The sequence below is a fragment of the Dysidea avara genome, chromosome 3, assembly GCF_963678975.1.
Source record: "Dysidea avara chromosome 3, odDysAvar1.4, whole genome shotgun sequence".
Lineage (NCBI taxonomy): Eukaryota > Metazoa > Porifera > Demospongiae > Dictyoceratida > Dysideidae > Dysidea > Dysidea avara.
Genome location: NC_089274.1, coordinates 29,578,930 through 29,592,414, shown reverse-complemented (window position 1 = coordinate 29,592,414; position 13,485 = coordinate 29,578,930). Strand labels below are relative to the sequence as shown.

General features: G+C 36.5%; 1 protein-coding gene across 1 annotated transcript in view; it reads right to left on the bottom strand.

The window, feature by feature from the left end:
* The window catches only part of LOC136250635 (E3 ubiquitin-protein ligase rnf213-alpha-like), a 486,640-nt gene that overhangs the window by 121,800 nt on the left and 351,355 nt on the right, over positions 1-13,485 (bottom strand). Inside the window, exons 67-71 of the mRNA XM_066042860.1 lie at positions 9,459-9,996; positions 8,645-8,997; positions 7,889-8,559; positions 6,605-7,087; positions 6,351-6,541 (exon numbers count right to left, since the gene is read on the bottom strand). Of these exons, the coding sequence (XP_065898932.1) occupies positions 6,351-6,541; positions 6,605-7,087; positions 7,889-8,559; positions 8,645-8,997; positions 9,459-9,996 (2,236 nt within the window). The remainder of the gene's footprint in view (positions 1-6,350; positions 6,542-6,604; positions 7,088-7,888; positions 8,560-8,644; positions 8,998-9,458; positions 9,997-13,485) is intronic.

Sequence of the window (13,485 nt, the reverse complement as noted above, 5' to 3'; positions counted from 1 at the left end):
ACATTAGTGTCGCTAAGTAGCTACACTACTGTGCTACCATTTAGGCATCCTTACTTGCTCTTTTATCAAAGAAAGATAATCGTTTTCCTTTGCTTTAAGTTCTCATCAGGGTCTCTCCTCTTTCATTTTCTCATTTCAAACTCAGGCAGAAACAAGTTGATGTTAAGCTACTTCTAAAAACCAGGCGCCCATGAAGTTAATACTATTCCATTCTAACTGAATAGGAAATTAATCAACCATGTTTATATTCATGCTATTGCTACTATTAATTCAGCTAGATTTGTACATACTGTAATTTAGCATATTAAATAATTTATGAATTACTTTGTAATTTGTAATTACGTTGCTATGCACTTCTAAGGAAGCGTAACTATAACAAACCACTTTAAACTGCAAATTACACACAAAAGATCTTCTCAACTGTTTTATAGTGTGTCTATCGTGTTTTCTCACACAAATTGTTTAGAGAAAGCCTCAAGGCAGCTAATTTTTGTTCACGTAAGTAGACATGCTCCCTTCTTCTTTGAAGAAATTTGTTATTTCTGGTAGCCCACGAAACCAGCTATGCTGTTTTTCAGTTGTTTTTTGCCTATATAGCCCATTGTGAAAGCTATTCATAATACCTTCAGATACTTGATTCACCTGTTTCTTTTTAAAGCTGGCACAAATAAACTGCCTCAAAGTGAAAGCTTACCTACCAGGAAGGTTTATACTGGCTCTGTGCAGTCATTTCTAACACAAGTGCAAGAAAAAATTAGGAATTTTCCATATGAGTAGGGACTGCAGCAATAAAAAGCACTGAAACAAGCCGCTGAGACAAAACACAACTGAATGATTGCATTTTAATCCCTACTTTAACCATACATCATAGCAGGCTAAAGTAGGGATTAAAATGCAATCATTCAGTGGTGTTTTGTCTCAGTGGCTTGTTTCAGTGCTTTTTATTGCTGCAGTCCCTACTCATATGGAAAATTCCTAATTTTTTCTTGCACTTGTTTGTGTACTTTTTTTTGTAAATTTTATTGAATAACCGTATTTAGTAATTCACCACCCCTCTGCAATTCTCGAAATACACAGCTAAACGTTCCTAAGGATGCGAATTTTTAACAAACCGCTTAATGTTGCTTGTCAGTTTAACCCGGTCAGCAGGTCTTACCCTGTTGTGAGCGGGTTGCCACCGTCAACAGATGGTGGTTGTTTTGGTAGGTGTGCAGGGTTCCATGGATTCTCCGATTAATTCTCAAATAGGCCCCTTTTCAATGATTTTACATGATGTATATAGCATGTTTTACTACAAAGGCTTGGAGGTAGGAATGCTTGGGGATTCTAACATTCTCTGAAGCCACAAGAATTTCCGCATGCCACAATGTTCCTAATAGAAACCCTGCACTGTCACACCCTGAGCTAGCCTCAAGATGGAAAAGACAATGGAAAAAATGGGGGATTTACTAAGCTCCCTGCTGGAACTGTCTGTGGTGTATGCTTCACCTCCCCACACCCCTGTTATTAAAATTTTTTTTGGGCAATACATTACATTAAACCCCATCGAACAATCTCTTTGTGATTATCATCTTCTAAAAATACTAATGAGATAGTTGGTAGAGGGGAGTGGTATGGGTGGGACAAGATTCACTATGCCATGTAGCACCATGTGTTCTAACACCTCTCCACGCACCTTTTTCTTGTAACGTATGCGCAATGTTATTCTCCAATTATTGCCAACCCTTCTCACGTGTGTGCCTGCCCAATCTTTCCCCTAGTCATGGTGGAGCTTCGGGTTAGTCACTATCATAATACACTCACGCATGCTTGACTGTAACATTAACCTAGTTTAACTAGTTAAACTCCATTTTAAACAACACATTATCCACAGAAGTATCTTTTCAACTGTTTTATAGTGTGTCTACAATATTATTTTCCACTAATTCTCTCAACAAAGCCTCAGGGCTGCTCTTACTTTTAGTTCACGTAAGTATGGGTCACGCCCACTTTCTAGACGACGAGATACGCGAGCCTATGAGGCCTACTACGGTATTTTTCAGTTGTAGTACGCCTGAAAAGTGCTCTGGGAAAGCTACCCATAGAGTCTGTAGAGAGGCGCCATATACAACCAGTTTTTAAACTCGGAAAAGAAACCACCTTCGAACCAAAGCAAACACTCTAATCCTTACGCGTGTAGTGGCAATGTTGAACAGGCAGCAGCATATCCCGAGGTGTATCCCAACATTAAAATCACGTGCTTGCTACAATTATGCTACAAGTTTATTCCAATACGTTAGGGCGCTGTGGTGTGTGTACTTTGATGGAAGCCGTACCCATGAGAGATGGCCACGATAAAGAAGGATCAAAGATAAAAACAGTAAGACAGTAGTGCACACATCGTAGGTATTTAATATTGTGAAAGGTTTTTTCTCCACAAAATTTGAAGCATTTCAGCCAAAGAAGCAAGGCTGTAGCTGTAGCCAGTTTTCCGCTACGCTTGACTGAATGCATCAGTGAGACAGGCAGTGAGGCAGTAGAAAATTCGCTAAAATAATCAATAAAAAAAATTTCGTAGCACCTTGTCGGAAACGTTTCGGGTCGTTCTGAAGACATATTTGGGCTTGTTTATACCTGACCAATACTGTGAAATGGCCGTGAAGGATTTCTGAAGATGATTTTGGGTTGATTTTTCTTCGTGGACCACACCAACACCTTCATCGTCCCTACTATACAGTACTATTGTACTGTATGATACAGGCTGCTTTTAGCATAAGGGTCATTCCATGTCAAATCAACAAGGAATTTAGGGTCATCTCTCGGATTTTGATGAAACTTGGTGTGTTTGTAGTACCTGTGGTGCTTATCACTCATGCAAATTTTTAGCTCCATACATTCCATAGTTTCTGATTTATGACCACAAATATTTTGAATATTTCATGAAAATTTGGTCCATCTCTAGTTATAAAATTGACTGCAACTTCGTACTGTGTAAATATTTTAAAACACAATTTTCACTGATGAAAGACTGTTGATTGACCTTTCCAGTGATCCCTAAATTATGGGATATCTACTTAATTATGGTTCAAAAGTACTTCATTGAAAACCTTAATCCTTTATATGTTAAAAAATGCTGCTTGAAAATTTTCAAATTCTTTGGTGAATAATGATTGGGTCATAGTCTATGTTTGATAAAATTTTTGTGGTGGGACCACAATGGGCTCAAAAGATATAATGAACTATGTTGTGGTATGCGGTGGAATTTGCAGGCTATTATTGCTGTATTGAAGTGTACACCTCCAATAACCACTGACAACAAGGCCATGCCAAGTTTGTCTTACAGAGTGAAGGTGTCTAGGTACATTGCAACCTGTATTAATGACCACCTGTATTGAAAGACCATCTATAAGCTGCAGCTAATTTATACTTTAATTGGATCTTAATATATAGCACCAAAGCATCAATCTTTTCTAGCAAATCCAAAAATGGTCCTTATTAGACAGGTTGACTATAAATGAGATCATCATGCATCCATAAACACATAATGTGTACCATCTCTTCAGTTATACCTTATTTATTAAGTAAATCTTGCCGTAGTGCACTTACATACATATCCCCACTCTACACTATTCAAGTTACATACATGGTTGCATAGGTACAACAGACCTCCTCAAAAAGGATATCTGGGTACCTTGATAACCTCATGATCTTACTTTATAATTGTACGTACATTTTGGACCCAAGACAAGTCTGTGGTTTCTCAAAAGTGAACACTTTATCAATGGTCCAGGGAATAGAAGAGTTACACTATGTACAGTAGATGGATTACATGTACCAAGAGTTTTTATATTATTAACACTTGCTTGCACCTCAATGCACGATTTATAGTACTGTAGTTACTAAAATTAATGGTTTTTCAAAGTATTTTGTGTTCAAGTTTTTGAAGATCAGTACAGGTAAATGTTAAATATGTGATCAACATGTTTACTTCCTACGTGAGTATGTGTATGAATTTATGACTTGATCTTCAAAGTGGTCGTGAATGTAAAGTAATTTAGTAATTAATTTCACATATTGAGGTACAATTAATGCATGTATATGGTAAAACCCCTCCACTGCTAAGACTATAATAAAGTACTCATATTACAGAAGTATCTTGGTCTAAATGTATGTGCACCGCTATAGTATGTTCACGTTGAGCTGAATCCTGAAAAACAGCTAAAAATTAAAAGTGGATTTTTTCTCAACAGAGTTATCATTTCAGCCAACCAGATGATTATTGGTACCAGCACGGGTTGGCTCCATTACAAGTTCGGGAAAGGGCTGTAATGGATACTGTACTTATATGTCTTCCCCATAGGAAATGCATTGTGAAAATTTTGATTGGCCATAAATATTATGTCAAACATTTGAACAACAAGATTTTGAAATATTTTTAGCGGGTCAAGCAGTACTACAAATGAGCCAAATTTCAAGATTAAGTGTAATTGCATCCATGAGTTATTAAATGTTTTTGAGGATTCAGCTCAACGTGAACATACTATAGAGTGGGAGTACAGTGAATAAACAGGTGTCCTGGTTATCTATCCAGGTATCCCTTCTGAGGAGTTCTGTTGTATGTACCTATGCAGCCACATACGGAACTTAAATATGGCTAAGTCCACTACAGTGAGATTCAACTTAATAAAGAAGGTACTTGTGAAGAGATGGTACAACATTTACATAATGTTTATGGACACATGGTGGTCAGATCTATAATTTATAGTCAACCTGTCTAATAAGGACCATTTTTGGATTTGCTTGAAAGGGTTGATGCTTGGTGCTATACATTAAAGAAGTATAACTTAACTGCAGCATATAGATGGTCTTTCAATACAGGTGGTCATTAATACAGGTTGCAATGTACCTAGACACCTTCACTCTGTAAGACAAACTTGGCATGGCCTTGTTGTCAGTGGTTATTGGAGGTGTACACTCCAATACAGCAATAATAGCCTGCAAATTCCACCGCATACCACAACATAGTTCATTATATCTCTTGAGCCCATTGTGGTCCCACCACAAAAATTTTATCAAACATAGACTATGACCCAATCATTATTCACAAAAGAATTTGAAAAATTTCAAGCAGCATTTTTTAAAATATAAAGGATTAAGGTTTTCAATGAAGTACTTTTGAACCATAATTAAGTAGATATCCCATAATTTAGGGATCACTGGAAAGGTCAATCAACAGTCTTCCATCAGTGAAAACTGTGTTTACAAATATTTACACAGTACGAAGTTGCAGTCAATTTTATAACTAGAGATGGACCAAATTTTCATGAAATATTCAAAATATTTGTGGTCATAAATCAGAAACTATGGAATGTATGGAGCTAAAAATTTGCATGAGTGATAAGCACCACAGGTACTACAAACACACCAAGTTTCATCACACCAAGTTTCAACACACCAAGTTAGAGGTGACCCTAAATTCCTTGTTGATTTGACATGGAATGACCCATAAGCCAGTTTGCTCACGTGGGTGCAAAAAGACAAACAAATATACAAACATACATACATACAAACACAATGCACATTTTTTTGGGAAACAATTTCAGTAAACTAGGTGCGTGCCTGAAAAAATGATTATCGAGTGAGCAGATGAGCCAAGGAGATGAGCTTTGATCTCAGAGATGTAAAAGAAGACATTTTGTAAGCTAAATGTTACTGTTATGATAAAGAGCTATTTACTACAGAAGAATGGCTTACTCAGCCAGCATCACTTGTAAAAGTGAAATTCTGAAAGGGGATTTCTGTCAAAACTATCGAAACCCTTCTAGATCCGCCACTGGTATTAGCTAAATGTAGTAAGCCACACAGTTAATGCTAGGAAACTTTCTATGGCTAATTGTATTCCTTTTTATAATCACCTTTGCCATGCCCACTTTGGATTTGGTCTCTGGAATTACCTGTGACTGAAGACTTGTATTTTTAACACTTTATCTGATTTTGATGGTTTATAAAAACTTTGTGCAAAAAATTTTCATTCAAGAAATTTCTGTGTAATTTTAGCAGACGCAAATCATGGCAATAAAGAAATGAATCATTAAAACAAAAAGTTTAGATAGAACAATAATTCACTTTGCAAGATATCAATATCAGCCAGTGGAAACCACTAATACTTTAGTGAAATAATAATATTTTGGTTAAGTACCAATTGTGATGATCAAACTGTCCCAAGTAGGTAAACTGTCTAGGTTTGTGTTCATTGACAAATTACTGTAAGTTGCAAGGTTGCATGTTTTCATACATGACGTCTTTGGCCAAGCCCCAATCATAATCATGCGCAATAGTAAACACAACTTTTGAAGTAATAGTTGGTTAACCTTATGTTCATCATCTTTTGTTGGATCATTTGTTGGCTTATATACTGCGGCAATGTAGTCATTCAAATACAAACAACACAAATCATCATGTAATTTCTCATCATCTGGTACAATACGAGATTCAAAAATACTGCCTAATGCAGTTTGTACTAGCTCTGTCATCTTCTTTTGCATTGAAACTTTAGATTTTCCTACAAATTAAGCACACACACAAATTATATGCATGTAATTAATTAAGATAGCCTCTAAAATACCTGCTAAAACTGTTGCATCTTGCTTTTGTAAATTAATAACTTCTCGGCAAATCCAAGAAAATGGAAATTGACATGTGTAAAAATGATCAGATAGATTGGTTCCAATGCCAGGTACCCATTTCTTTGGTTTCCTTACATTACTATTGGTAAAAACTTCCTCATATGTAATTCTGCACAGCTTTCTGTCTGAGAAAATTTCTAACCAAATTTTTGCAATTGGCAAAGCAATTCTTTCATTGTCACGATTATTGTGGATAATAGTTAAATTGTAATTTTTGTCAATCAATCCAATAATTTTAGCCAGTATAGGGAGTAAAATCTTGTCCAACCTTCGAGACAAAGCATTCCTGAATGTACCACTAATTTGTGAATGCATTAAGGCTTCTTTGAAGGCCCATTCTTTGGTTTCAGGCAAATTATCATCCATTTCTCTCAAAACTGCTGTCACAAACTGCACTAGCTTATGATCAAAGTTAAATGATTCTAAAATGACAATATAAATATGTCAGCAACAATCCATTTCATGCTTTATAACTACTCTATATGTCATAAAACATCAGGTTAGCTTGGTATTTCATTACTTAATAGTTCTGATTCTTACTTGAAGAAATGCTTATATCTCCTTGTACTTGTTTGATTATTATATTTAATCATAACTTTATGACTGGTGTACTGTATCAAAGGAAAGTACAGCACCAGACATTAATTTCATGTCTTATTATGCCTCCAACTTTTTATTATTCAAAAGCACAGTGACCATTTTGATTCATCTTTAGCCAGGTTCCTACCATTACGTAGCATTACAAAAAATATGAAAGAACAATACAAGAGGTACCCCTGCAATCAATCTAGTAAGCACAAGAGGCTACCTACAAATCAACACCTATGCAATAGTCGAGGGATGAGAAGGAGGTAGTCCATGATGTATGTGTTATAGCTACTGCAGTATGCAAAAAGGCACATATCAGGCCTAAGTGACGAAGAACAAGTGAATTGCAGTATTAACCTTTTTGCTTGGCTAAAGCATCAGTAAGTTAGATGGTTAGTTAGTTAGTAAAAAATTCTTAATTTTTATAGAAATTTGTCAAAAGTGTTTTGGGCCACTCTGTGAGCACAATTGGGGTTGATTGTACTGCCAAGCTGTCAAGGTTGTGTGAGATTAGTTTTTTTGTTGGGGAGGGGAGTGCAAATCTTTGTGATTCCTACTATACGGTACTACCATACTGTATAATATGCGTTTATCTATCTTGGAATACATGTATATGAAGTAAAATATTTACCAACCTTTTGTTGGTTCACTAGGTATTAAATCTGTTAAAATGTTAATTCTTTCTGTGGTCCTTAGTCTGTTTTGTTCTTTGTCATATAGAAATGAACATGCCATTTGAATCAAATCACGCAACCGTCTGTTTGCATTAAATTTGAATGGTTGAAGTTCAGAGAACAAAGACTGCTGGGACTGTTCTGTAACTTGTGATAGCTCAAGGTTTTGTTCTAAAGGCTCAGATGGAGCTTGCTGATATGTATTACTGAAAATTTCACTGATTGACAGTTCTATAGCATTCTGGAAAGATATTTCATTTTCTTTCTGAGATCTTAAATCATCAAGGTGGACAGATATCCAATTTCCTCCCTGAAAGCCAACAAAATTTGTTCCTCCAGATTTTCTTGGAAGCTGAACAACAAACACAATGTGGACTACATGTGAATACTTAACATTATTGGATCTCTTATCCTCATTTTCAAGTTTAGGCTCCACATCTTGCTGTCCTTGCTCTTGGGTTGGAACATCATTAGTAGTTTTTGCAATACTATTATCTTGTGTCCAGGGTATTACAATTTCATCAATGACTTTGTGCCTAGCACATGCTATCAGATTTGAGTGCAAATGTCCAGAATCACACTGAATTATCAAGATGTCGTCACCTTTAACATCCTCTTGTTGCATCAGTTGCCTACAGTTTGTTTAAATTAAAGTAATAGTTATAAGTGGTCTGTGCTAAATTAGTACAGAGATAAATACATTAACAATATACATACTTTAGTTTGTTGCAGAAGTCCATTTCTGTGTCAAACTCTTGTAACAAGTACCAGGTTACATTTTCCCTGTTAAGGTTCAATGCTATGCACAATTGTGCAACATCTGGCTCTGATAATAAATGACTGTGGGTAGTTACTTGGAGTAAAAGACCCTTGTATTGTGCAAATGTATTTTGCATAGACAAGCTAGATAGCTGACTCTTTAGAAGCTCGGATAATGAAGCATGGCTTTGGTTAATGAAATATTCTTTAAATATATCCATGAATTCACCCTTCAGTTTTGAGTATTTCAACCTCATTATTGCATCAGGTGAAGCTATGTTCAATAGCAAGCGTTTTCCTTCTTCTAAAACCTACAATAAAATAGGCACTACATGAACGAATGGATAACAATTATTTTTTCTCCTTATAAGGGAATTATCTCACCAAGTGTGGAACTGCACTTTTATTAATCTATTTCTTTAAGGACCACAACATTGTAAACATTTCCAGCCTGGAAACTTGCAAGTTTCATAATCACAATACGTGGCACATTCTAATGTGTTTGTTGCTTCGATAAAAGCCCTGAATGCACACCAGAAAGCTTATCTGTTAACTGTGAAATAAGATTATCTTTTAAATCTGCACAGACAACCTTTTCAGGCAATAACTAGACAATCTTGCTTATCAAACACCATCTTTTAAAAAAAAGTGCAGACATACCATTATGGTGGTGGACTGTCAAAAAGATTTAAATATGGGTGTAATATTACAACAGTGGTCCTTAAAGAGATTAACATTTAACCAGACACCCTTTTCTAATATTAATTTTAACCTTTTTTTCTAGCCATTCTTTTTTTTTGTCATTTGCAAGCTTTTCTTCTAGCAGTGTTTCATCACTTGTTAGCTTTTCTTCTTGCAATCCTTCACTGCTTGCAAGTTTTTCTTGTGGTGTTTCATCACTTGCAAGCTTTTCTTCTTGCAGTGTTTCAAGTTCTTCTTGCAGTGTTTCATTAGTTGCAGGCTCTTCCTCTTGTGGTGTTTCATCACTTGCAAGCTTTCCTTCTTGCGGTGTTTCATCACTTGCAAGTTTTTCTTCTTGTGATGTTTCATCACTTGCAAGTTTTTCCTCTTGTGGTGTTTCATCACTTGCAAGCTTTCCTTCTTGCAGTGTTTCATCACTTGCAAGCTTTTCTTCTTGCTGTGTTTCATCACTTGCAAGCTTTTCTTCTTGCATTGTTTCATCAATTGCAAGTTTCTCTTGCATTTTTTCCTCAAATACAACTTGTTCTACATTGTGATAAGCCTGAAACACAACTGCAGCTGTAGTGTCTTCTTGATATCCAACAAACGCATCACCCAATGGTAACTGACTGTGTAAATACAGTACTATGAAGTTTATATACAGACTAGGTTATAGTTAAACCCCACCAAGAGTAGACTGTTGTTGTTATCAACCCAAGGCCGAGGCGAAGCCAAGGCCAAGGTGTTGATAACTAGATATCCTACGAGTGCAGGTGGGGTTTAACTGGCTTCTATCCCACACTTTGAAGCAGTCAAGTTCACAAACAATGTGTCAATAAGGCTAGACAAGTATATCAGTTGTGTATGGCTTCAAGTTTTGCTGAACTTGTTTTACCTCATCCCCGGCTGCCCACGCACTTGATCACACGACCTTTGAGTGCGTGGGCAGATGAGACAAGACTATAGTTGTACAATGTGTATGGCTTCAATTTTGCTGAACTTGTAGTTATATAATCTAATCCAAAACAGCAAAGCTGTAAAAAAAAGAGTGCGGCCCTCAAAAAGGCTATGGTGAAAAAAGATGTGAAATCGAAGGTGGCGGCCAAGAAATGGCTGTGATGGTAGGTTAATGGTAAAAATTTTAATAACGACAATTCAGGTGAATTTTGGGCCGCACTCTTTTTTTACAGCTTGGCTGTTTTGGATTAGATTTCACTTCTTTTTGTATTTGTATTGGCCGGCTTTGGGGCTTTTTTAACCTATCTTTTTTTCTTTACCACAGGAAGAAGAAAGATGAAGCAGGTGTTAAATACTTTAAATACATATTTCTGATTTTATCAGTAAATGTACAAATTATATATATCTAATCCAAAACAGCCAAGCTGTAAAAAAGAGTGCGGCCCTCAAAAGGCTATGGTGAAAAAAGATGTGAAATCCAAAGTGGGGGACAAGAAATGGCTGTGATGGTAGGTTAATAGTAAAAATTTTAATAACAACAATGCAGGTGAATTTTGTGCCGCATAGCCTTTTTGAGGGTCGCACTCTTTTTTACAGCTTGGCTGTTTTGGATTAGATTTCACTTCCTTTTGTATTTGTAATTAACCTATCTTTTTTTCTTTACCACAGGAAGAAGAAAAAGATGAAGAAGATTTTAAATACTTTAACTAATTCTGATTTTATCAGTAAATGTACACATTATATATATATAATGTGTGATAAAATCAGAATTAGTTAAAGTATTTAAAAAGAGAGTTCATATATATAATACATATCTATATAATACATATCTATATAATACATATAAATGATTTATTATTCCCTACGGATAACTTGTTTGCAGCTGATCTCTCTACTGGGTGACTTGAAATGTAGCTGAAGTCTCTACAGGGTGATTTGCTTGTAGATGAACTCTCTACAGGTGATTTATTTCTAGCTGATCTATCTATAGGGTGACTTGTTTCTAGCTGATCTCTCCTTTTTTCTAGCCGATCTCTCTACAGGGTAACTTGTTTACACAGTAGCTGAACTCTCTACAGGTAGTTTCTTTGTAGCTGAACTCTCCACAGGGTGATTTGTTTCTATCTGATCTCTCTACAGGGTTACTTTGTCTGGCGTATCTCTCTAAAGGGTGATTTGTTTTTGTAGCTGAATTCTCTACAGGATGATTTGTTTGTAGTTTATCTCTCTACAGGGTGCCTTGTTTCTAGCTGAAATCCCTACAGGGTGATCGTTGGCAGCTGAACTTTCTACAGGGTGACTTGTGTCTAGCTGAACTCTCTACAGGGAGATTTGTTTGCAGCTGAACTCTCTCCAGGGTGACTTGTTTCTAGCTGATCTCTCTAGTAGGTGAATTGTTTCTAGCTGAACTCTCTACAGGGTGATTTGTTTGTAGCTAAACAGGATGGTTTCTTTGTAGCTGAACTCTCTGCAAGGTGATTTCTTCTAGCTGATTGCTGTACAGGGTTCTAGTTGATCTCTCTACTAGGTCACTTGTTTCAAGCTGAACTCCTTCTAGGGTGATTTGTTCATAGCTGAACTCTCTACAGGGCGATTTGTTGGTTGTAGCTGAACTCTCTACAGGGTGACTTGTTTCTAGCTGAACTCCCTACAGGGTGATCTGTTGGTAGTTGAACTCTCTATAGGGTGACTTGTGTCTAGTTGAACTCTCTACAAGGTGATTTGTTTGTAGCTGAACACTCTATAGGGTGAGTTGCTTCTTGCTGAACTGTCTATAAGATTAACTGTTTGCAGCTGAACTCCCTACAGAATAACTTGCAATGTAATAGAGAGAGAACCATCATTATTATAAATGAGAAAACACAATAAGTAGAGTTAGCTTTCAGTATGTGCGACCTTGGTCTCACAATCAGATCATAGTAAAAGATCTGTGTGGGCACGTCAAGGTAAATACAAGAGCAAAACTGACAAACATACATACATACATACAGAAAACAAAAAAAGTGATTAGTAGTTACAAATTTAAGGAGACCACTCACTGCAGTTCCTAGCCAAGAAAATTTGTTGTGAGCATGTAATGCAAGTGTTGGCTGCTCTATCTAGAGTCTGTCTTATGTTAGATTTGGTGGCAATAGAGTAAATAATTTACTTGAATGCTCTATTAGGGTGATTGTTCTATTAGAGTATCTCGATCTCGCATTTGCTACACGGAGTTGGCTTTTGAATCATAAATCAGTGGTTTGTAATCCGATTCTTCTGTACTACTGCAATGACTTTCTATGAAGATTATTCCAGCTATACACCGATTTTCAGCTCATTGCTCTAAGCGGTTTGCCTAGTAGGCGTGAAAACTAATACTATTTTATTCATAAAAATCGATCACGTAATTGTGACACAGGTTGGGTTTTGTGTTATATCTCCATGGTCTTTATCTCGATTCCTTTCAAACCACCAAAAGGCACTCCTACGATGGTTACTCCATCTACATAGCAATGTTCAACTCATTTCATGAAGCAGTTTACCCTGTAGGCGTGACAACAAATCGATCTTGTTTTACGCAAATAATCGGCTATAAATCCTGAACCATTCATCGGATTTGCACCAAATTTGATACTAGGATTCGCCTTTAGACTCCCTTTCTGAGTGCCAAATTTCAAAGCGATTGGAGTACGCATTTGCGTTTTATAGCAATTTTTGCAAGTGTGCAAAAAGACGAAGATAAAAAAAGAAGAAAAAAATTGAAACTTTGACAGCTCGTATCTCGGAAATGGCTGGAGCGATTTCCTTCAAATTTGGAATGTAGACTCCCCTAGCTGGCGGGCAACTCTTTAGCAAATTTGGTTCCAATCGGATAAGGGATCACAGAGATACAAAGGTGTGAAAAAGACATTTTCTTTCTTCCTGTCAATATACCCATGGTGTGGTGCGACGGCTTCTTGGGCTGCACGACGTACTATCATGTGTCTTGATATATATTACATATATTTATTACAGAACTCTCTACATGGTGATTTCTTTGTAACTGAACACTCTACAAGGTGACTTCTTCTAACTGATCTCTTTACAGGGTGAATTGTTTGTAGCTGAACTATCTACAAGGTAACTTCTTCTAGCTGATCTCTCTACAGGGTGATTTGTTTGTAGATGAACTCTCTACAAGG